Source organism: Papilio polytes, unplaced genomic scaffold (genome assembly GCF_000836215.1).
Source record: "Papilio polytes unplaced genomic scaffold, Ppol_1.0 DF822067.1, whole genome shotgun sequence".
NCBI lineage: Eukaryota > Metazoa > Arthropoda > Insecta > Lepidoptera > Papilionidae > Papilio > Papilio polytes.
The window spans coordinates 1,408,708-1,432,103 of record NW_013527137.1 but is presented as its reverse complement, the minus strand read 5'-3'; the positions used below and the strand labels follow the sequence as shown (position 1 = coordinate 1,432,103).

The following is a 23,396-nucleotide window of genomic DNA, read 5'->3' as shown; positions in this document are numbered from 1 at the left end:
CCGTCACCGGAAGAAAAAAGCGTGAGTTGAGCCGTTTTTAATTAATTTTCGCTTAAAGTAATGTCTCACGATAGTTTAAACAATTTAATTATTTAAATAGATATTATAAAACCAACATTACTCGCAATTTTTCCAACTCCGTTTGGACTTTCTGTCTCGCGACGATTTCTGCTTTCAATTCATCGATAAGATATGCCCAATATTTATTAACTTTAGAATATTCGATTAATTGCGATAAAGATAGATATGACAGAATACGTTTTCCAATAGCAGATGGTAGTAATTGCAGCTAAAATAATAAAAGGAGTAATAATTCTAAGTTTTTGTAAGATATATCAACAAATATACAAGCAATATCGTACAAAATCAACTGTCTCCAAAGCTTCAGGTATCGGCCTGTCTACCTTCCAAATCCTCTTCTTAGTTCCATCATTAAATGTCGTCTCGATCTCTTCTAATTTGAAACTATCACGAATTAACTTGATAGTACCGTTCCAAATGACCATACAATCATCTAACTGAAACCCAACATTTTTAACAATTATTAGATTTCAGAAGTACTGTTTATATATTTCTTTCGACAGAAATGCGAATGTTAAGATGGATGTGATGGATAACACGAATGGATAAGATACGAAATGAGTATATTAGAGAAAGTTTGAGAGTAGCCCCCGTAGTAGAGAAGGTAAAGAGTAAAAGGTTATCATGGTATGGGCATGTTATGAGGAGGGATGAATCACATGTTACAAGGAGAACGTTAGTTATGAGTGTGGAAGGGTACATCGGTAGAGGTAGACCTAGAAAGAGATGGATGGATTGTGTAAAAGGTGACATGATCAAAAAGGGAGTGATGACTGAGATGACGTATGATAGAGTTATGTGGAGGACAAAAGGAGTAGAATAAGGAGATGATGATGATGATGACCTTAACAATTTTCTTTAACGTTCAATAACGTCACGGGAACCAAAGTTCCCAAGAAAGATTACAATTACACTAAGTAGTATATCGACAGCAGGTCACTACAAACGTCAGCAAGCAGACGTTGGCTTAGCGTGCCACTTTTACGTGATGCAGGCACTAAAGGGATTTATTGTGAAGCAGTACAAAACGTATTTTTACACTCAATTTGCATGTCTATCGGGATTGCATTAATATGGTCACATTTTTATTGTTTAAGTATTTTTTTAGTAATTGCTATTAACGCGTGTCAACTGTTCAACTTTTTTATGTTTTTGACTAAATTAATTTAGCGTTACCTTTTTTTGCGCCTTACTTAAGCTGGACCCATCAGTGGTAGTCACTTCTTTTATTGCACCAAGTGAATCACCGGTCTTACGACGAAGCGGATCCTTTTTCTAAGGTAGATACCAACATTTTTCTAATAATATACTGAAGACACCACAAAATACTAGCTGTTCCTGTGCGGCTCCATCCGCATGAAATTATAAAAACTTTATTTTATTGTTTACATTTGTCAAATTGTCCAACTTTAATTACCATTATCATAATAACCTTGCTTCGTTAATGTTGACAGCTTGTAGTTTATGGTCCCTTTCCCACATGGTTTTTATTCAAATTATTTACCCTTAAGTATAATAGCGTGAAAATATATAGCCTAAAGCCTGTTGTGAGAGTAGGGCTTTTTATTAAAGAAAGAATTATTCAAAAACATACTGTAATTGCTGACATCTTACGCCACAAAGTAGTGTGTTTTTACGCTTTATTATAATAGTATAGATTAAATAGGAAACAGAAATTATTATATCAGCTAAAAACATCAGACCTGATGAGCTATGTCTCCAAGTTGCGATGTCTTGCCACGTTGCACCGATTCAGCTACAACCATAGATTCCTTCAGGTTATCAATTTCGTATTCTCTATAACGATCGTAGATCTTCTGCGCACGCGCAAACACCTGCCATAACACGGGCCCACCTGCCATTGATAACAGCTCCAATAACATCAGCGCTTGAGCTTCCTTTAAAAAGAAACAATGTTATAAAAAGGCTCACACAAGTATCAAGGAGTAGTCAATCTAACCAAACATACAGTCTTTATTTTTGACTAACTGTTGCTCGCGACTTTGTTCGCGTGTAATAAAAAATAATAAAACGATATCCTGTGTTACTCATTGTTTATCTACCTTTGTAACAATGAATGATTAAAATCGGCAAATTAGTTTTTGAGTTACATACATACAAAAATACAAATCTTTCCTCTTTATAATATTAGTATAGAAGTATGGATTGCAATCTGATTACTGAATTGTATTTTTTTCATCAAGATTAAATATCAATCTCGAGACGACCGACGATGATTAAAGGGAGATCTAAAAGTAACTTACTGGTTCTAAGGAAATAAACCATTTTCTATCGTCCGTCATAACTTGTGTAAGAATGGACACGGGCAGAGCAGTTCTGTTGTGATCGAATGGTGCTTGGTCGTAGCAGCTCAGTACTTTACGTCTACGAAACATCATCATAACATAATAAATAATTCTAAGATTATTGTGCGATTCAAAAAACAAGAAAGTGACAACCCTAATGGTACGGAAATCATTATTCAAAAGCTAATAACGTATTCTAGAGAAAGAAAAAATAATGTAAGTTATACCTGCTTATAGAAAACACAGAATCTTTAGGTCGACTATTCCAAATCGACTTCAATAATAAAGATAACGTCCATGCGCTCCGCACGTCTTCTAAAAGAGCTAATAAATATAGCTTCTTGTTAACAAATGAAATTCTTTCAAACCAGCTCTTGGTCACTTCTAAATGATTTTTAAACTCTTCATTATCCTCGTAAATACACTCTGGAATGATACACGTGTTACTGCAATTTGTGCAAAATGCTCGCCATTACATCAGTTACCTTTAAAATGTCAGACCTAAATCCGTCTTTTGTTACCTGATTTGAGGTGTAAGGAATAAATAAATAAAACGTCTACATCCTGTGCACTTGTCACTGTTGGGTCAAGATATACTTGCGGTTTTGTATCGCAATTTTAAAGTTGTTTGGACAACTGATTATTAAGCAAGCGATATGTAACGAATACTTGTTTGTTCATAATCATATGAAGTTGAGTTAAATGCATGTTCTAGTTATATTTGTTCACTTTAACAATTATAGCTAGCTTTGAAAGTAGATGATTACAAAATCTTTACGTTTTTAACTAAGTCCAAATCAGGTTGTAAGTAAAAATTTTGTTGAAACGTACCACAGCACATGTCGTCTAAAATAGATTCATTGATTGCATTGATCTTTGAAACTACTTCTACGAATGCCATTTCATTTGTTCACTTAAAACTTCCAAATTGTGAAAGTATTCTTTATAAGAGTTCATTAATTTTACTGATTCTTTGCCGCGTTACTGTCAAATTGACAAAAATAAACTTTTTTACTAATGCACATCAGCCAGCTGTAATTTTAAGGCCATACAATGACCTTTTTGGGCTGACCGGTGTCGATTTTATATATGCCTGGATGTCAGTGATTGCTTGTGTTATTTCGTTAAAAATTCCTTATTCAATGTATACGCTGTTCATTTCAATTCGTTTCCAGGGTCAAATGTACAAAGGCAATTATTTTGTTAAAGTACTCCGTGGTCAGTTTGAACTGGCCGATGTTCTAGTTACGAATGTTACGTTGACGTGATGCTGTCAGTCTGTCAGTAGGCAGCTGCCATGACGCGAGTCGGCACACAAAACCAATTTCAGGTTTCAGTAAGGCCGAAAAGTGCTGATTTCCGTCGTTTTATTTGTATACTATCTTTTGTTACACTTTTAGCTATCGTATACTTGATTATAAAAACTCCAATCGATTCATTAGATGATCCTTCTGATCAGTTTTTAGTTAAGAACATACCGGCGACTTACACGAAACTAGAAGGTATAGATCCGGATGAGAGAGATGTGTTTGAAGGTTTTAGGACATCTTTTTTGCCAGAAGAAGAGATAATGTTAGCGCAGAGGATATCTAAAAGAGATGTTTACAATGGTAATGTGACAAGTGACAGTTTCATTTGGGGGATTGTGGACAATCAATACGATACACCGAATCGTGTTAAGCGTAAAAGTCATTTTACTTCTAAGGACTATGAGTAAGTAGAAACTTTTTAATTACTGCACTGGGAGTTGTACACCAGGAATACCTAGATTCCAGAAAAAACAAAAAATCAATTGCTTTACCTATAGTAGAATCCGATGTAATAAAGAAGCCAGAATTTTTATAATCGTGGTTAGACTATAATTCAAAATTACTGCAAAACACTTGGTGACCTCTTATTGTCTCTACGAATAGTATTATCATAGAAACACATTTGTTTATTTTAGTAGACAGAGTCATACGACACAAAGTAGCGCAGGAGATGAATATTACGATGATTACATTGACGACTACAGTGAAGATGCTGAGCTTGGAAATGCAGATATCAACAAGAATCATGAAAAAAAGTAAATATTTTTTTTTAATTTAGATAACATTTGGTCTTTTTTTTTACTCTATAATCTGATTGTTTGTATTCAGTGCGATATTTCAAGAGCAGTATGTAGACAGAGGACCATTGGACGACGTGGTGGAGCAAGTAAGGAGGCAGCCAGAGTTAGAAGAAGGTGAAATGGGTTCCTCTGCGCATTTATACAAGCCTTCCAAATCCCATACGGGTACCTAGCTTTTAATGCTTTACTTTAATCTTGCTTTCGGGAAATTGTGGCTTTCTAATTGTCTTTTTGATACTAATCCAACGTCATCGCAGCTGTTATGATCATTCTTTGTTAATCTAGTGTTCTATACCCAGTATTCGTTCTTTTGCTTTTTTACTATCTTGATCAAAATCATTTACTCTATCAATATTGAGATTCTTAACTAATACTATTATATATTAATTACTTAATAAAATAAAAATTTGCATAAGTTTTTTTGTGCGTGAGGTATTCATGCCTTCTGGAAAGGTGAAGGTGATCGGTTAACAATAAGAAAAACACAAGCAATAATAATGAAACGATATATGGATGCCGAAGCGGACCCGTGTCAGGATTTCTATCAATATGCGTGTGGTAATTGGGCGTCTCTGAATCCGATACCAGCTGACAAAGCGGGGTAAGACGAATATACTATTTTAGAATGATTTTGATAATGTTATGAATGGGTAGTAGGCCCAACTTCTATCCTATCAAAGCCTAATCTCTAAGTTTCGGGATTTCCCTTTACACGATCCTGGTTCATCGTTCTCGTTACGTTAATTGTATTACTAATCTGCGTGGAAATATTTCACATTTGCACCAATAAAATAAATTATAATTAGTGTTATTTTTAGATACGATACATTTGAAATGCTAAGAGAAAATTTAGATACAGTTCTTAAAGATTTATTAGAATTTAAGAGTTGCGAAAATCTTAAAAGTTCGTATCCAGGTGAACATTTAGATCTTAGTGAGAACTTTTTGACTCAACCAAATCCAAATAAATGTTCAGATAAACAAAACACGCTGTTTAATGTACCGAGAAGAGGAAAAATTTTTAAAGGGCATGATAAAATTATTAGTGATTGTGCTACTAGTAAAAAAATAAAGAAATTGATTGAACCTTACCAAGAGTATTCGGATATTATTAGTCGTATTCGTCGATACTTGGACCAAAAGCCTAAACAGATAACTGGAGTTGGTAAGAAAACTAAATATGGAGTGCGTAGTAATCTAGCAAACAATATTGTATCAAAAATTGATAAACAAAAATCAAAGAACACGAAACACAAATTTGATAAAAGAAAAAGGGCCACACAAGAAAGTACTAAGAAAACTCACGTTGGTAGAAAACTACAGATGTATTATACAAGAGTGAAAAAGAAACATAACCATGGAAAGCCAGTTAAGTTAACGCGAGATGCAACATTAATGAAACCAAATGATCCCGCGAACGGCGATGCGGCATTAAAATCAAGATTCTTATTTGCGTCCTGCATGAATCATGAAATTTTGGAGAAACGTGGTCATCAACCATTGCTGGATTTACTTAACCTGCTCGGTGGTTGGCCGATATTGAACCAGCAATGGAACAGCAGTACTTTCGATTGGTTAGAACTGATGGCGAAATTGCGAGTTTACAATAACGATATTTTAATATCAGAATGGGTCGGACCAGATATAAAGAATTCGGATGAATTTGTCATACAATTTGATCAGACAAGTTTAGGTAAGAAAACAAATTAATTGCATTGCTTATTTTATTATAATGATTCTAATACTTCTGTTACGAATATAGGTCTGCCTACAAGAGACTATTTTTTGCAAGAATCAAATAAAGTGTACTTAGATGCTTATAAAACTTACCTGGTAACGATTGCCAAACTTCTTGGAGGAGATCCCGATCATGTTAGAGTAAGCGCCGATAAACTTATTTCTTTTGAAATTAGGTAAGTAAAAGTTTATTTTATATGTATTCTTAGAAACGTTCTGAAGTTTCCATTGATGATCTCTAAAATCTGGCCTTAAAAAAAACCAGTACCAATTTATACAGACGTTATGATAAAAACGCTGGAAGTGTTACTGAAAAGTAAATTTATCCTGAATTGCAGTCTCGCTAGAATAACATCAGCGCCCGAGGACAGGCGGAACGTATCTGAAATTTACAAACGAATGCCTATTTCCAAACTTATAAAACTTGTACCAGAAGTGGATTGGATTAAATATTTGTGCATTGTAATGAACAAAACAATACATAAAAATGAGACGATCGTATTATTTGCACATACGTATGTTCTGGTAAGTTTAAGAAAGACATTCAGTGAGTTTGAAAATACATAGAAGAGCACGCGCACGTTTGATTAAAATATCGCACAACTGTTTAGTCTCGCTTTGATTCCTATGAGTTTATATGGAAATGCGCACACTACTCGACTTTAGTTGTGCTAAACAGTTGAATTGGCTGCGAAACAATCGACAATCGCACAAGTTGAGCGATTGTTTCAAATGTGTGTATCCCCTCTAAGGCTGAACTAAAACAATCAATTCTTTTTAGCATCTTGTAAAATTAATACAAGAGACGGATGCAGATACGTTAGCCAATTACCTTTTATGGCGATTTGTGAGACATCGTGTCAATAACCTCGATGATCGTTTCCAAACTGCAAAACAACAGTAAGAGTTTTATTATTATTTTTATTTTATCGATATTTTTTAAACCTAAATAATTCAGTATGCAATTTCAATAATTTTTTTAATATACTTTAAATATATGTGTTAATATGAAATGCACTACAACTTTATTTTCATTGCTTCATATTTTCAGTGCTAATTAGTCGCCATGCTGGTTTACATACGTAATTTAGTATTTCAATTAAACAATTATTAATACATTTTAGATTCTATTACATCCTCTTCGGTCGAGAAGAAGCACCGCCGAGGTGGAAGAACTGTATATCCCAAGTAAACTCTAACATGGGGATGGCTTTAGGATCGATGTTTGTTCGTAAATATTTCGACGAGATGAGCAAGAACGATACACTTACAATGACTAGAGAGATACAGCAATCTTTTAGAGAAATTCTCAACATGACTGATTGGATAGATTCCGGCACTAAAAAACTAGCTGGACATAAAGTCGATTCTATGATGCTTAGAATCGGATATCCAGATTTCATTTTAAATACAGAAGAATTGAACGAAAGATATAAAGAAGTTAAGATTCATCCTGACAAATATTTCGAGAATATTTTGAATATATTACAGCATTTGACAAAGATGGAACAATCACGGTAAGGGTTATTATTGAAAGCGGTAAAGTGTTTAACTTACATTGACCCTTGGTTTCTGCTGTCGAAATACTTATATGAAAACATATTGTATTCCTCTCATTCTTTCAGTAAAACCAGCGACAGCAATAGATTTTTCTAGACGTGTTTAAACAGTGTGAAGTACGATTGATCTGATTGTTTTAATTGCAGTATTGGGCAGCCAGTGAACAAATCATTATGGAATACAGCGCCAGCAGTCGTGAACGCGTACTACAGCCGAAATAAGAACCAAATAATGTTTCCAGCTGGTATTTTACAGCCGCCTTTCTATCATCGTCACTTTCCACGCTCGCTTAACTATGGCGGCATTGGTGTTGTTATAGGTTCGTGTAAATTTAACGTCATTTTGTGTTAGCTCATAATCACCAGTTCACTATACGTCTCCACCGAGGGGCTGGGAGTCTACCCTAAGTTAGGGTGTAACACTACATTCGTAGTAGCGTTGGGGGTCGCGGCTACGTCCCAAATGGAGATGCCATTACCCCTCATTAGCGCTGTCGGACACCACCGAGGTTTTAGTTGGTGAAAACCCAACATTACTCATCTTTAACCCTATAAAGATGAGTAGGAATTTCCCCAATTAAAAAAAGGTGTAACACTAAAGCTATGCCAATCTCATTTAGCAAACTTATTAATCTGAAAATTAACTGTAACTGACGTTATACAAATATTTTCCAGGTCATGAGATCACTCATGGATTCGACGACAAGGGCCGTCTTTTCGACTGCGAAGGTAATCTACACCGCTGGTGGTCGGACCCCGCTATTGAGGCTTTCCATCGCCGTGCTCAATGCCTTATTGATCAGTACGGAAGATACGTGGTTCCTGAAGTCAACATGAAACTTGATGGAGTTAATACACAGGTCAGTCATGTACATGTGACATTAAATAACCACTTCTCTTATTTGGTGACGATTATGCAACATAGACTGAAAAATGTTGTCTATGTCTGTGAGGAAAGAAGTAATTGAAATTAAAAAGTTAAGGGAAGTGTGACATTTCACACAATAATCTTCCAAGTCGCCAAGACAAATCAATGCGAGACAAAAATGGAAAGTATGAGTCTTCAAATCTATACTCGTCAAACTAAATGCGGACGTGTGTTATGTGCTTTATTTTTCAGGGCGAAAACATAGCGGACAACGGTGGTGTGAAGCAAGCGTTCCACGCCTACCTCAAATGGCTGAAGACACACGGCTCAGAAGACGAGACTCTACCCGGCCTCAATCACACGCACACGCAATTGTTTTTTCTTAATTTTGCTCAGGTATTACCACCATTTATAAATATCTTTTGCATTTATCGTTGGTTTCCATTGCCATAATACTCTTGCAAAACATATGGTTTTCTCTGTTTTTACTTAGTGAATTATTGAGTTGTTTGACGATATAAATCCTTGGTTAAATTATCAACAGGTTTGGTGCGGGGCAATGCGACCTGAAGCAATGAGGAATAAACTGAAGACAGCTGTCCACTCCCCTGGCAGGTTTCGCGTCATCGGCACATTATCCAACTCTCAAGACTTCGCCAATGAATTCAATTGTCCACCTGGCTCGCCTATGAATCCTAAACATAAATGTTCGGTGTGGTGATATTAAGGGTTCTCAAAGCCTAATTGCCTAATGATTATGGCAGTAGGAAACTAGTAATTTGAACTGTCTACAACTATGATACTCTTTGACCGCTGTAAACTCTGGTTAAGAAGTGTAATGTGAAAGCCTTATATTAAATTATTTATGTACAATTATTTAGGCTTTGTAAATGCGATAGGTATTTTATATGATTATTATGTTTAGAGTAAGTATATTTCTTTTTTAATATACGAGTATTTTAGTGGTAATATTATTATAGGAAAGTATTATTTATACGCTTAACGAGTTCCTGATAGTTTTACATAAATATATTATATTAGCGAAAAAGTTTTTGTTCTTAATTATATTAATTAAAACTACTTCTATAATACTCAGACTACGTATTTCCCTTGATTTAATTCGCGATTAACTGTGTGTAGGTAAGATGTTAAACTTCGTCAATATTCAATTCTAAGAAATCTTCGAGTTGAACTGAAAGATGTAATCAAGCCATCTTGGCAACGGCGGATCCAGCTTTAGTTGTTCATCTTGGGACGATTTACTGAAACCTAATTTTAATGAAACGCATAGACACATTAACCATTACTTTCATTTCTATGTTTTCCAAAAAAACGAATGTACAAATTACAAGTAACAAAAAACAACGCAAACACATTTTAGGAGTCACTTTTGATAATTTCTCACCATTTCACAAGGTTTAATAAACAAAATTAGACACTTCAATGCTGGGCACCTCTTCATTGCTCCAAAGAGTCTTGACTTCTTGCTCCAAGCCGCATATCTTCACTTGTTCGTTTGCTTCCCATCGGAGACATACCAGTCTTACCACCTCCAACCACAAACGTAACTCTGTAACTGGTTAAATGGATTTTTAACTAGTTAATGTCTGGTACAAAGAAAAAATCTTGATTATCTGTGCTAAGTTTTTTTGATTTCGTTTTTGAATTTGATAGTCTAGATCAACTGCATGTTGTCCCTAGTTTTCAAAGAAAAGGATAGTCATTTGAGGGTCTACCACGTATATCTATGTGATAGTTACGAGAACCTATTTGTAACGTCATCGAGTAGATTTGTAAATCGATTGGTTGGTGGAGTTAACACTCGTTTTGGTCACTGTATACCTAATGCAAAATTTTTCGATAATGTTACGAAAACGTTCCCACGATTCCTGGTAAAGCCTGAGCGTAAAAAAAATCTTAGACTCCCCGTTCACTTACTGAATAATAAGGCGAATGACGTTAGAAACAATGTGTTAATGTCTTCGTTAGCGACGTACATCGTGTACAGGAGGGCAGCGCACGTCGGCAGCTGACGCAGAGCCAGCCCGCGCAGTGTCACCCCCATCCAGGGTAGATACATGTACTCGCAAGTAGGATGACGCTGGACAAAGATTACAAGCATGTGAGTACGATGTAGCCTGCAGTATAACCTGATGCAGAGGACGATGCGAAGGAAAAACAACCTAAAGCGAGTAATGAAGAGCGCAATGTCTTGATATAATATGGAATATTGCGTAGAAAACACTCTGAACCTTATTAATTTGTTAAATTAATACAGGCGATGCTGGCCGACGAACAAGGGGGGCTAGCCAACGACCAAGGGAGGTGAGAGATAGCCGATGGTTAAAAGGGACTAGTAGTAAAGATTCAACGGAAGTTGTTTATCAACACGTATTTTAATGAAAAATACGTTTTATGATTTTGTATGGAAGGGAGAGGCAGTTGACCAGTTCACATAGGCGAAGCCTATATCGTAGTCTACAAAAACTATTGCACAATATTTGTAATACGGTAACGTAATGGTATCAACATTATTATCGCTATCGATTTTCATATCCGGTAACTTACGTCTGTAAAATCACTCGTCATCGTTGTGGGCTATGAAGTCAAAAGTCATTTACGATAGCTGTCAAAATGTTGAATTACTAAATAACAATTTCGCTGAGGTAATTCTAACAATGATAACTATGATATCATGATGGATGATATATATACTTTTATTTATATTTCCTATTAAGTACTTTGTTAATAAACTACGTGTCACCCGAGATTCCGTCTGAGCGGAATAAAAAAAAAACTCAGTAGTATGTATGTTCTTCCAGACTATGTTCTATGCCTTTTATCCCTAAAAGAGGTGAGGAGGAGATCCATTCAGTTGTTCTGAAGATACAGATTTAAATAGATTTTTTTCATTCACTAATATTTCTAGTTCACACCTCTAGTAGATATGGTTTACAATAGGACGGCGGAATTCGAACCCTCGATCACGTGGTCGGACGTCCGTACCCTCATCCATTACGCATATGGCTTTTTATATTATTGACTAATTAAATAAATAATTACTTGAAAAATATCATTTAAGAAAAAAAAATGTTTTTTTTTTATCACAAATACAATTATTTTAATTGACATATATACATATAAAAGTAACTATCAGCACTTATCATTTATAAATGGTTCATTATTATTTTACTCTTTATTCAATTCGTAGTGCAATTTAAAAGAAATGCTAAAAGCACGAAAGTACATAGTGAAGAAACATTTTGAAGGTGTACCGAAGCGGGATGATTTTGAAATAGTGGAATTTGTACTGCCAGCTTTAAAACTCGGTGAGGTTTTAGTTAAAACTGAATGGATCAGCGTAGATCCATACTTACGCGCTCGCAATGCTATGTATCGCCTACCGTTCGACCAATTTTCATCTCAAATCGGACAAGTTATAGAAAGCCACCACAACAAATATCCCGTTGGTACTAAAATTGTATCTCATATCGGTTGGTGTGATTACGGTATAGTAGATATGAACGAAGAGGAACCACTCAGAACTTATAAACTACCAGATTTTGAAGCCCTGCCTACGTCTTATGGAATTGGTGTTCTCGGTAGACCGGGAGCGACTGCTTATTTTGGACTTCTAGATATTTGCAAACCAAAGTTTGGAGAAACTGTTGTCGTAACAGGTGCTGCTGGTGCAGTAGGTTCTTTGGTAGGACAAATCGCTAAAATTCAAGGATGCAGAGTAATCGGTTTCACTGGCTCGGACAAGAAAGTAAGAATTTTAGAAGACGAACTCGGTTTTGATTTTGCGTTTAATTATAAAACAGTTGATATTTCAGAGGTTTTAAAAAATGCAGCCCCCTATGGTGTTGATTGTTACTTCGATAATGTTGGTGGAGAAATAAGCAGTGTAATTATTAAAGAAATGAATACTTTCGGAAGAGTTGCTTGCTGCGGCAGTATAAGTTCATACAATGACAATCCAGATAAAATGTCAAAAGCATCAATTGTACAACCATTTATAGCTGGTAAACAGATTCAACTTGAAGGTTTTAATGTATCAAGATTTGCCGATAGATGGCATGAAGCTTTACCAGTTATTGTTAATTGGATAAAAACGGGACAACTCAAAGTAAAAGAACATGTAACGATAGGTTTTGATAACGTATTTGGTGCCTTCGTAGGGATGTTAGCAGGAGAAAATGTGGGCAAGGCTGTTGTTAGAATGTAATAACGTGTAGTGCGCTAAACTATAGAAAAAATAACTAATATTTCTATCATATTTACCGCAAATCCAGAATTGCATATCAAGAAACAGGATATCAAAACTAATAATGTGTCTGAAGCTTCAATACAGCATAATATTTCTGTGAATATACGAAATGATAAATTCAATACAACTTTTTAATATAACATTTTGATTAAAGGCAAAGAGTTTATCAAATCATGACCTAAACTTAGTAATCAAATGTCACTCAACACGTCCATTATAATTTAATTGGAACTGTTTTTGATATAACATTACAAAGCACATTGATATTAAGGTCAGGTCTTGTTTTGGGAAAGTGTAAATTGGCATAAATTGTACTTACTAGATACATCTATATCGTCTACATACAATTTATATTCCTCACTCAATAAAACAATATGGAGATCGTGTTCCAAAGTAGATTCGTCAATAGTTACAACTTCCATCTTGACGTTCGCAAGCAAACCTAGCACTAAGCATACGAAAGTCAAGAAAGAGATTGATAAAGTAGATTTAGATGTCTGTACGTGCATTTGCTCAGCTGCAACGAAAGATTTTGTCCATAAATATTGTATACTAGTATCCACGTAATCGATGAGAGCACCCAATAACGGAACCCTAGATTTAGAATATGTCAGGTATTGAGGACAAGGTGAGTCACCACTGGCCATCTTTTAAAATAGCCTTAATTTTGTAATTTGAAATTTCTAATAATCAAAAGTTGAGTTTGAAGGCGTTACATTTAAAATTGACAAATGTCATCATATTAAGTCGGAAATGTCAGTGTAACAGATGCAGACACTGATCTGTACATATGGATAGGTCTTCAGAATATTACAGCTTTTCTTTCCTCTACCTTTGCCTCTATTATTTGTTCCAATTCCCGCAACTTTGAATGGAATTGTGAACTTATGGCACGCGACAAAATTTTGGGTCCACTGCTGAACAGAAAATTCATTATGCACTACGAAAAAAAATTAAGCAGATATTTATGAGCGAAAACGACTTGATTCCATACCCTACAGAATGTACGTAATAATCACTAAACTAAAATTTGGTAACATTTTTTGGATTTTTTTTGAAATAGGCATGTTGATACGAAAAAGGACACCATTCGTGATCTAGATGAATCTATTCTAAAAAGATCACTACATACTTGCTAATTTAGGAAACACTGCTCGTATTTATTTGATAAAGACGTAATCTCGGATCTTGTAGACTATTTCAATATGTACAATGCCATACTCTTATAAAGTTACGATTACGCCAAAACAAAAAAAAACTTACGACAAAAGTCACAAAATGATTTATTGATCACTGTTACGGCGATTTCCTGCCGAATCATCTCTATAATTATTGAGGTCCTTTTCATTCTCTTTGAAAAGAACAGAGATAATCGATGATAAGCGCAGAACCTTCAAGGTCAAATATACACCGCGACGACAGTATAACTGTTTTGTCAATGGCTAATGTTTTCATTATTCCCTGAGCCTTACGCTAAGCTGTTGTGTGAAAAATACTTTTTTCATAATTTTTTTCAACAATATAACACGCAAAACCTGAATTAAATGTAAGTATCTTCGATCCTATCCAATGTGTATGTTTTAATGGAATTACCATGTAACATGTAAACTCTATCATCAGTCTGGAGTTTTTTTCTTTATTTTATTCATAACTCTATTTAGCAAAGATTTAGGACTAACGTCCAATAATTTTCTTTGTTTCTGAGTTTCAAACCAACCGTTATATAAATTGAAAATAAATATGATAACGTGATCAAATTATTATTTTTTTATTGTTAAAAAATGTTTTAATAATGATAATTATACAAAAAAACGTCAGGCATATAAAATTTTGACATGAATAAATTTGTTTTAACCTTTCAAGTAATTTCGTTTTAAAATATCACATAAATAGCTATTATTTTCATCTAGATTTGGTAAATCATATTTTACAATCCATTTACTTTATTATTTAACTCTGCAATTCAATTATTATTAAAATAACCATTTTTAAGAGAGTACACATAGAAAGGGTAAATATACTCTTTTCGTACGTCTCTCTGTCTCTCCTCTGTCGAAGGCAACCAATGAATCTGCAAATGCGGGTGTCTATCACAGAGGTCATTATTTCGTTGAACTTCTCACACAGCAACTTTGCAACTTACCCACCCCTAAGTCGTAGCTATAGCAAGTGTGAGGCTTTTATATATTACAAAAATATAAAAAATATATTACAAAAACATAAAAAAATATATTACAAAAATATGCTGTGATTGCCGAAACGTACGAAATAAACTGTGTATTTATGCTTTATAACATTAGTATGGTAAAAGAAGGTACATGTATTTTACTAATTGGTTTTTCCAGGGAAGTAAAACAATTTGCGAAATACTAGATTTACATATTTAGTCATAAATAGTGAGGCAATCGTTTGGAAATTATAGTTAGTCTATTGTGAAAATCAAATAAACACAAAATACGACAGTTTATAGCCTGTCCATTTTAAGGGGTCAGTGGCTTTTGCTTGTCAGACGTATTGATGTCGATGTAGAATGTTCCAATATATAGGTGATTGTGGCGCCCTCACAAAAGGGTTTTTTATTTCCGGTCTGGCTTTGACTATAAATATACCTAATCAATTTATCCGCGGAACTATACTCATTATTAGATAAGATAATTTACACGATATTTTCACAATCAATAAAAATAACATTACAATTCTATTTGCAGTTGAACTTCTACCGGTCACAAATCATGGTCAAGGCAAGGAAATACGTGGTGAAAAACTACTTCGAAGGAGTTCCTAGACGAGAAGACTTTGAATTAGTAGAATATGAACTACCTCCGTTACAAAATGGTGAGATCCTTATAAAAACCGAATGGCTCAGTGTGGATCCATACCTACGCGCGTACAATTCAGATATCAAGGTACCTTATGATCAGTTCGGGTTCCAAGTTGGAGTGGTACAGGATAGTAAGGATCCCAGGTTTCCTATAGGCATCAGAGTAGTAACACACTTAGGTTGGAGTGATTATACCATCGGTAAAGATGGAGATTTCAGTGGGCCCTTTAACCGTATATACGCCCTGCCCGATCTGAAAGGTCTTTCGCCATCTTTAGGAGTGGGTGCTGTAGGCATGCCAGGAGTAACTGCCTATTTTGCTTTCCTCGAAATCTGCAAACCAAAAGCCGGCGAAACAGTTGTAGTGACCGGAGCAGCAGGAGCTGTGGGATCTCTTGTTGGACAAATCGCAAAGATTAAGGGATGCAAAGTAATTGGTTTTGCTGGCTCTGATGATAAAGTAGAATGGTTGGAAAAAGAACTTGGATTTGACAAAGCTATCAATTATAAAACTGTTGACGTCACTAAAGCTCTGGAAGAAGCCGCTCCTAATGGCGTTGATTGTTACTTCGATAACGTTGGAGGGGAAATTAGCAGTATTATTATTAATCAAATGAACAGTTACGGAAGGGTAGCTGTATGTGGTAGCATCAGCTCGTACAATGCGGATGCGTCAAAGTTGCCTAAAGCAACAATTTTACAGCGAGCGTTAGTATCTCAGCAAATCACGGTGAGTGGGTTCCTCATCTGGGAATGGTACAGTAGATGGCAGGAAGGGTTCGCTCAACTTGTGGACTGGATCAAGAGCGGACAGTTGAAGGCCAGAGAACATGTGACAGAAGGTTTTGACAACATTTTTGACGCATTCGTTGGAATGCTAGCTGGTGAAAACAAAGGAAAAGCTGTGGTGAAGGTTTGAACAACCAAAATAATCCTAATGTATCATAATTTAAATTAATTATTTGTATTTGTTATGTTTTTTTTTTATTTCTTACAATATAGTAAGATTAGAGGTGTGATATATATTTTTTGGTTGAAATATATAATAATACATTTTTATAAATAAACTTAATAATAATTAAGTCCTTGTTTACTTTTCTCGTCAACATGATGTCAAAACTTTGCTTGCACCCTATATATTTAAGTTTGATTATTACGTAATATTAAGTGTAAGCCGAGACCGTAGATTTTTGCCTTACATTAACTAAAGTGGCGTTTCTCCAGTTTTACAATTTAGGGTGTGTAATAATTAAATAGATGGCCCAATAACATTTCATACATTATTATGATTAGGAATATTTTCCTTAATGCATCTTGTTTAAGATAAGATAAACCTTTTCTCTGACAATTTTTTTTTACATAGATCTAACTCTTAAATATGATATACAGAAAAATAAAAAGTATTAAAATTAAAAAATAACAATATGTATATAAGTTATTTTCAGCATCCAGTTGCTTTGTCAGGTTGTCCTTCGACAAGGCCTCCCCTAGATTCTTCCATAATTCCCTGTCCCTAGCTAGTCTTCTCCATCCCTTCGGTAAGTCATCATGCCATCTCTTTATTTGACGTCCTCTGTCTTTTCCCATCCCTCGGGTTCCATTCTATTACTTCTCTAGTCCATTTGTCCTTATCAGTCCTCATTATATGTCCAGTCCACGTCCATTTTAGTTTTTTGATTTTTTTAGAAACGTCGTTTACTTTTGTTTTATCTCGTATTCTTGGGTTAGTCCATCGATCTCGTAATTTGATGTTAAGCATGCTTCTCTCCATGTGACGTTGGCAATGTGACAGTTTAGGCGATTTTAAAAAGTAAGTACAAAATTCAATTTCTATTTTAAGTGTTAGCACTAAGATTTCCTCCTGGACATTAATCTATGGATGCTATATGGGAGACAGCCATAAACAATATAGTTGTGTACAATTGATTCTAAAATATCTCGCTTCAATTTAACTTAATGCAGAATAGACAGTTCAAATTGTGTAATATTTACTCACATAATATTTGTAGTCTAAAACCGAAATGTTTTTGCATTGTCATTGAATAAACTTCATGTTTACTTATTTACTTATACAGTACTATGCTATGTATTTAGAGGTAATAGTACTAATTGATTGTCTTCCACGTAGAGTCTGATAAGGCATGTAGCAATTTGCATGTTTTTCAATAATTTAACATACTGAATTGTCAATTTTTTTCTCGATTTTGTGACAAAAAATATTCCATTACTAAGATATTCTCTCGCTTCTTGGTCAATAAAATACAGTCAAATGGATTATTTGTATAGACCAAAGCGCCACCTGATCCAGCGGACATATGTGAAACTAAATCATGATAGCTCACTAGCGCCGTCTTTTTACGCAATTTTTAATAGATGCAGGATTTAGGTAGTAGACAGAAACAACCAATAGCAACACCTCTCACCGGGCTAGACTTATTTAAATGTCTAGCATACCAATCTTAGTATTATAAATGCAAAAGTTTAGATGTTTGGATGTTTGGGTGTTTTGATGTTTGTTAGTTTGTAGTCTAGTGTAGTGGGAAGACTGATGCAGTCTGAACGGATATCAATGGAATTTGGCATAGCTGTGGAGCATAGTCTGGTAGAACACATAGGCTACTTACTTTCTTTATAATTGCACGCGGACGGAGTCGTATGCGAAAGGGAGTACTTTATAAGTTTTAACAAATCTTATATATTTCGATAAAAACATTTGAAACATAAAAAAATTAAAATAAGAGTATTATCGGGATTCATTACACTTATGTACTACCTACATTATTGTTGCATATTACGATCCGATAACATACATTATTAATATTTGCAAATATTTGTACAATAACATGATACATCTTATATTTGTTCACGTTTTGTGCAAACCCATTTCCACTGCCGAAAAACATACAAAAATGTAACATCGATCTCTTTCATTCTGTATGAAAGAACAGAGATAACGATATGTTTTTAATGCTGCCTTGACATTGGAAACACGATTACGTGTAGAAGCCACAAGGTCAAATCAGTATGACGATATTACGTAATAAAACTTGTTGGACAATGACTCGTCTTTTCATTACTCCCCACACTATACGCCAGACGGACGTGTGTTGTATTTTGCTTTGATATTCAAAGAATTTATAGAACATAAATGTAAGTATTAACAAATATTTCACACGTGTAGAAATCTTTCAGTATTAGTACAATAATAATTTTAAATGTATTCTTTAATAGTATCAATAATTTTTTACTTGACTTTAACTTAATATGTGTTCTTACAACTAACATTAAGTGTTATTTCCTTTTTTACTTAATGTCCTAATCGATTTATTATTAATCTTACACCAAGTTACTTTTTAATAATGATCATTTTTGACGTCATTATACAATATTTCAATCGCCAATTATTTAATATAAGGGTATTTCGATAATGTTGTCTATTGTTTCGGTTCCACCATTTAACTATTGTCGTAAACCAAATAAAATGGTAATAATACATAAATTAACTATATTCTGCTAATTTGTTGATTAAAACTTTATATTTTACTACATGTAAGTAAATACCTAATCAATATACCTATAAATCGCTAAAGATAACTATTTTTAGATAAGATAATTGACAATCTAGTAGGCAAGTTATTAAATAACAATAAAATCCTTATTCTATTTTCAGTTGAACTTCGATCAGTGACCAATCATGGTGAAGGCAAGAAAATTCGTAGTGAAAAACTACTTCAAAGGTGTTCCCAAACGGGAAGACTTCGAATTAGTAGAATATGAACTACCTCCGTTAAAAGATGGCGAGATTCTACTTAAGACTGAGTGGCTCAGTGTGGACCCGTATCAACGTGCGTACAACAAGAATAATAAAGTACCTTACGATCAATTCGGATTCCAAGTCGGTGTTGTACAGGAAAGTAAAGATCCTAAATTCCCTGTTGGTAGCAAAGTCGTAACGCATAAAGGTTGGTGCGATTATACCATCGCTAAAGATGGAGTCCCTAGTGGACCTGTTGACCACGTTTATGCTCTACCAGATTTGAAAGGTCTTTCGCCATCATTAGGAGTGGGTGCTGTAGGGATGCCGGGAGCAACCGCGTATTTCGGTTTCCTTGAAATCTGCAAACCAAAAGCCGGTGAAACAGTTGTAGTGACCGGAGCAGCAGGTGCTGTGGGATCTCTTGTGGGACAAATTGCAAAGATTAAGGGATGCAAAGTAATTGGTTTTGCTGGCTCCGATGATAAAGTAGAATGGTTGGAAAAAGAACTTGGATTTGACAGAGCCTTCAATTATAAAACTGTGGACGTCGCTAAAGCTCTGAAAGAAGCCGCTCCTAATGGCGTGGATTCCTACTTCGATAACGTCGGTGGGGAAATAAGCAGTATTATTATCAATCAAATGAACAAATACGGAAGAGTAGCTGTATGTGGTAGCATCAGCGCATACAATGAGGATGCGTCAGTGATGCCCAAAGCGACAATTTTACAGCCAGCATTAGTCTTCCAGCAACTTACAGTGCGCGGATTTCTAGTCTGGGAATGGTACAGCAGGTGGCAAGAAGGGTTCGCTCAACTAGTAGATTGGATCAAGAGCGGACAGTTGAAGGCAAGGGAACATGTGACAGAAGGCTTTGATAACATTTTTGATGCATTCATTGGAATGCTTGCTGGTGAAAACACAGGTAAAGCCGTTGTGAAGGCTTAACCAAGTAACCAACTATAATACCAGAATATATCTATAAGACTATACATATTGGAGTGTCTGTTTGTAATATCGATGGAGAAAATCTAGATTTCGAGAAGATGGTGATTCGCATTGTATTTAAAAATTCCCATCGATTAATGTATTTAAACATACTATAGGAACTTTTCTGTAGTTTCTTACAAATCGATAATAAGAAACGTATCTTTGTCAATATTGTTGTCCATGTTTTTACAAATGTTTTTCGCAGGAATGTGATTTATTTTTTAAATAAAATAAATAATAATATGATCTTTGTTTACTTTTCCCGATAACTCAGTTTCATGAAGGTTTACTATAGCAGCCTTAAAAATAAACGCGGTATAAAGTTAAAATTTGTACTAACATTTGTTTATACCGAGTTCATTCCTTTATTTAACTTTATACCACGTTTATTTATAAGGCTGTAGTTTTATTTTAAAAAGTGTATATTCCATTATGACAATTAACATATTCACACATTAAAAAGGAGTCCGTTGCGACTTTAGAAGAATAGAATTAAACATCATATTTGTCTACCCTTCTGGAAGTTCACAAAATTTAAACAAGAAATAAGACAATAACAAGTAAATGACGAAATTCTCACACAGTGGTGTATTATCACACTTTTAGAGATAACACGGATATGCATAACTTATTTACAAAGTTGTTATAAAATTTGTTATAAAAATATAGTGCTTACGCGTAAAAAAATATTCACCTAGCTGTAGAACGAATTTTGGTCTATTATGCACATGCTAACTTTCGCCCTCGACTTCGTCCGCGCGGAATAAAAAAAACAAAAGCAAGTACTCTATGTGTTCTTCCAGCCTATCCTCTACGTCTATGCCAAGTTTGATTGTGATCCGTTCAGCCGTGTAAGCTACAAACTCTAACAAACATCCATCCATATAAATTTTTGCATGTATAATACTAGCTGTTGCCCGCGACTTCATCAGCGTAGTATTAGAAAACAGACGAACTATGTGTGTGAATAACATGTCCCTTGGGAACCGGACATTTTTCGGGGATGAACCTTATCCCATGTGTACTCTAGACTTTGTTTTATATCTGTGCCAAATTTCAATAAGATATGTTAAAGCGTTGCAGAATTATCAAGTAAACATTAAAATACAAAATTAATGCATCCCACAGGAACCGTAACTATTTCCGGAATAAAAAGTAGCCTGTGTGTTCTTCCAGACTATCCTCTTTCATCATTCAAAAATGTACCGTACCCTACCGTACCAAATTTCATCAAAATCCGTTCAGCCGTTTAGGCTACAAACTCTAAAAAACATCCATCTATCCCTCCATCCATCCATCTAAACTTTCGCATTTATAATATTAGTATGAAGTATGATTAGTAAGATAGAGTAAAGGTTGTTTAAGAAATGCCATCACCGCTATTTACGAGTACATTTGGATATTACATATATGTCCAGCCAGATATCACTATAATATACAAATAAAAAAAGTTGCGCAATCTGTTGCTCATAATTTCCAAGAATGAAGAAGCAGTTTCATTATTCTCGTAAATCACTGGGTGATCTCAAATAATTTCCAAAATTGTATGACGATGACATGCACTATTCTATATTTATATTATAAACATCAATGTTTGTATTTTTGTATGTAGTGATATAACTCAAAAAATACTGGGCTGATTTCAAAAATTATTTCACCAATAAATAGCTACGTTATCACTTAGTAACATGGGCTACATTTATTAGAATTTTTATTTCCACGCGGACGAAGACGCGAGTAACAGCTAGTATTAAATAACAAATGAGATAACCGATAAGTAAAATAGTGATATAAATGTGAGGTGCTATATTTATTTTCAGTTAAGTTTCAAGAGTGATCGAAAATGGTTAAAGCAAGAAAGTACGTCGTTAAAAACTATTTCAAAGGAGTACCGAAGCGTGAAGACTTCGAACTAGTAGAATATAATTTACCTCCGTTAAAAGATGGTGAAATTCTCATCAAGACAGAATGGATCAGTGTGGACCCATACCTACGTGCGTACAATAAGATAATGAAAGTACCTTATGATCAGTTTGGACTACAAGTGGGTGTTGTACAGGAAAGCAAAGATCCCAAGTTTCCTGTTGGAAGCAAAGTTGTCTCACATAATGGTTGGTGTGACTATTTTATCGCTAAAGATGGAGTGCAAGCTGGACCTTTGGACCATCTTAACATTCTACCAGATTTTAAAGGTCTGTCGCCTTCATTAGGTGTGGGTGCCTTGGGCTTGATTGGCCTTACTGCCTATGTTGGTTTCCTAGATATCTGCAAACCAAAATCCGGCGAAACAGTTGTAGTAACTGGCGCCGCGGGAGCTGTTGGATCTCTCGTAGGTCAAATCGCCAAGATCAAAGGTTGCAAAGTAATAGGGCTTGCTGGCTCCGATGACAAAGTGGAATGGTTGGAAAAAGAGCTTGGTTTTGACAAAGCTTTTAATTACAAAACTGTGGACGTCGCTCAAGCTCTGAAAGAAGCGGCTACCGAAGGCGTGGATTGTTATTTCGATAATGTCGGTGGGGAAATAAGCAGCATTATTATTAATCAAATGAACAAAAACGGAAGAGTATCTGTGTGTGGAAGCATTAGTTCTTACAATGAAGAGGGGAATTTGCCTAAAGCAACTATTTTACAGCCAGCGATAGTGTTTCAAGCCCTTAAGATACAAGGATTCGTTGTCGCTGCATTTCGTGATCGGCTGCCGGAAGTGATCCCTAAAATGATAGATTGGATAAAGAACGGACAGTTAAAAGCGGCAGAACATGTAACAGATGGTTTTGAAAATGTTCTTGATGCGTTTATTGGAATGCTTAAAGGCGAGAACAAAGGCAAAGCAGTAGTCAAAGTGTAAAGTATTGAAATACATAAAGACCATATACAGTTGCTGCTTTTATTTTTTACCC

The 23,396-nt window shown here is 35.0% G+C and overlaps 5 protein-coding genes and 2 pseudogenes across 10 annotated transcripts in view; 5 read left to right on the top strand and 2 right to left on the bottom strand.

The window, feature by feature from the left end:
- The window catches only part of LOC106107465, a 6,735-nt gene extending 3,352 nt beyond the window's left edge, over nt 1–3,383 (bottom strand). Inside the window, exons 1-7 of one of the 2 annotated variants that reach the window (XM_013288328.1) lie at nt 3,219–3,383; nt 2,615–2,813; nt 2,346–2,466; nt 1,785–1,979; nt 1,258–1,356; nt 363–518; nt 122–289 (exon numbers count right to left, since the gene is read on the bottom strand). In XM_013288328.1, the coding sequence (XP_013143782.1) occupies nt 122–289; nt 363–518; nt 1,258–1,356; nt 1,785–1,979; nt 2,346–2,466; nt 2,615–2,813; nt 3,219–3,288 (1,008 nt within the window). In that variant the 5' untranslated portion in view covers nt 3,289–3,383. The remainder of the gene's footprint in view (nt 1–121; nt 290–362; nt 519–1,257; nt 1,357–1,784; nt 1,980–2,345; nt 2,467–2,614; nt 2,814–3,218) is intronic. The other variant, XM_013288329.1, reaches the window with a different exon arrangement.
- Nucleotides 3,384–3,587: 204 nt separating this feature from the next.
- LOC106107464 (endothelin-converting enzyme 1-like) lies at nt 3,588–9,622 on the top strand. Of its 4 annotated transcripts, none has more exons than XM_013288325.1 (13): nt 3,588–4,100; nt 4,336–4,452; nt 4,526–4,662; nt 4,930–5,098; nt 5,304–6,190; nt 6,260–6,410; nt 6,573–6,759; nt 7,016–7,134; nt 7,359–7,751; nt 7,941–8,113; nt 8,469–8,653; nt 8,914–9,057; nt 9,206–9,622. In XM_013288325.1, the coding sequence occupies exons 1-13, from the start codon at nt 3,685–3,687 to the stop codon at nt 9,380–9,382; spliced, it is 3,255 nt and encodes a 1,084-aa protein (XP_013143779.1). In that variant the 5' UTR covers nt 3,588–3,684; the 3' UTR covers nt 9,383–9,622. The 4 variants fall into 4 exon arrangements, with proteins under 4 accessions (XP_013143779.1, XP_013143781.1, XP_013143780.1 ...); XM_013288327.1 differs by having other exon boundaries at nt 4,333–4,452; nt 4,526–4,611; XM_013288326.1 differs by having other exon boundaries at nt 4,333–4,452; nt 5,316–6,190; nt 9,206–9,621.
- Nucleotides 9,623–10,040: 418 nt separating this feature from the next.
- LOC106107496 lies at nt 10,041–13,671 on the bottom strand. The gene is made up of 4 exons (XM_013288374.1): nt 13,251–13,671; nt 12,946–13,025; nt 10,600–10,762; nt 10,041–10,237 (listed from the first exon to the last, which is right to left on the bottom strand). The coding sequence occupies exons 1-4, from the start codon at nt 13,576–13,578 to the stop codon at nt 10,080–10,082; spliced, it is 729 nt and encodes a 242-aa protein (XP_013143828.1). The 5' UTR covers nt 13,579–13,671; the 3' UTR covers nt 10,041–10,079.
- Nucleotides 11,208–12,939, top strand: LOC106107495 (prostaglandin reductase 1-like). Of its 2 annotated transcripts, none has more exons than XM_013288372.1 (2): nt 11,208–11,327; nt 11,873–12,939. In XM_013288372.1, exons 1-2 carry the CDS (start codon nt 11,262–11,264, stop codon nt 12,887–12,889), a joined length of 1,083 nt encoding a protein of 360 aa, XP_013143826.1. In that variant the 5' UTR covers nt 11,208–11,261; the 3' UTR covers nt 12,890–12,939. The 2 variants fall into 2 exon arrangements, with proteins under 2 accessions (XP_013143826.1, XP_013143827.1); XM_013288373.1 differs by having other exon boundaries at nt 11,235–11,515.
- A 697-nt stretch (nt 13,672–14,368) lies between the features above and the next one.
- LOC106107485 lies at nt 14,369–16,759 on the top strand (annotated as a pseudogene).
- A 2,035-nt stretch (nt 16,760–18,794) lies between these two features.
- On the top strand, nt 18,795–20,744 carry LOC106106964 (prostaglandin reductase 1-like). The gene is made up of 2 exons (XM_013287623.1): nt 18,795–18,902; nt 19,423–20,744. The coding sequence occupies exon 2, from the start codon at nt 19,447–19,449 to the stop codon at nt 20,452–20,454; it is 1,008 nt and encodes a 335-aa protein (XP_013143077.1). The 5' UTR covers nt 18,795–18,902; nt 19,423–19,446; the 3' UTR covers nt 20,455–20,744.
- Nucleotides 20,745–22,277: 1,533 nt separating this feature from the next.
- On the top strand, nt 22,278–23,373 carry LOC106107365 (annotated as a pseudogene).
- Nucleotides 23,374–23,396: the final 23 nt, after the last annotated feature.

Coding starts and splice junctions, on each gene's coding strand:
- LOC106107464 (XM_013288323.1), top strand. CDS start 3,685: ATGACGCGAGTCGGCACACAAAACCAATTTCAGGTTTCAGTAAGGCCG. Junction 7,752..7,940: donor ACAAAGATGGAACAATCACG/GTAAGGGTTATT, acceptor TTTTAATTGCAG/TATTGGGCAGCCAGTGAACA. Junction 8,654..8,913: donor TTGATGGAGTTAATACACAG/GTCAGTCATGTA, acceptor TTTATTTTTCAG/GGCGAAAACATAGCGGACAA.
- LOC106107495 (XM_013288372.1), top strand. CDS start 11,262: ATGAAGTCAAAAGTCATTTACGATAGCTGTCAAAATGTTGAATTACTA. Junction 11,328..11,872: donor TAAATAACAATTTCGCTGAG/GTAATTCTAACA, acceptor TTCAATTCGTAG/TGCAATTTAAAAGAAATGCT.
- LOC106107496 (XM_013288374.1), bottom strand. CDS start 13,578: ATGGCCAGTGGTGACTCACCTTGTCCTCAATACCTGACATATTCTAAA. Junction 13,026..13,250: donor AGACGATATAGATGTATCTA/GTAAGTACAATT, acceptor GTATATTCACAG/AAATATTATGCTGTATTGAA. Junction 10,238..10,599: donor GTCATTCGCCTTATTATTCA/GTAAGTGAACGG, acceptor CCATTTAACCAG/TTACAGAGTTACGTTTGTGG.
- LOC106106964 (XM_013287623.1), top strand. CDS start 19,447: ATGGTGAAGGCAAGAAAATTCGTAGTGAAAAACTACTTCAAAGGTGTT.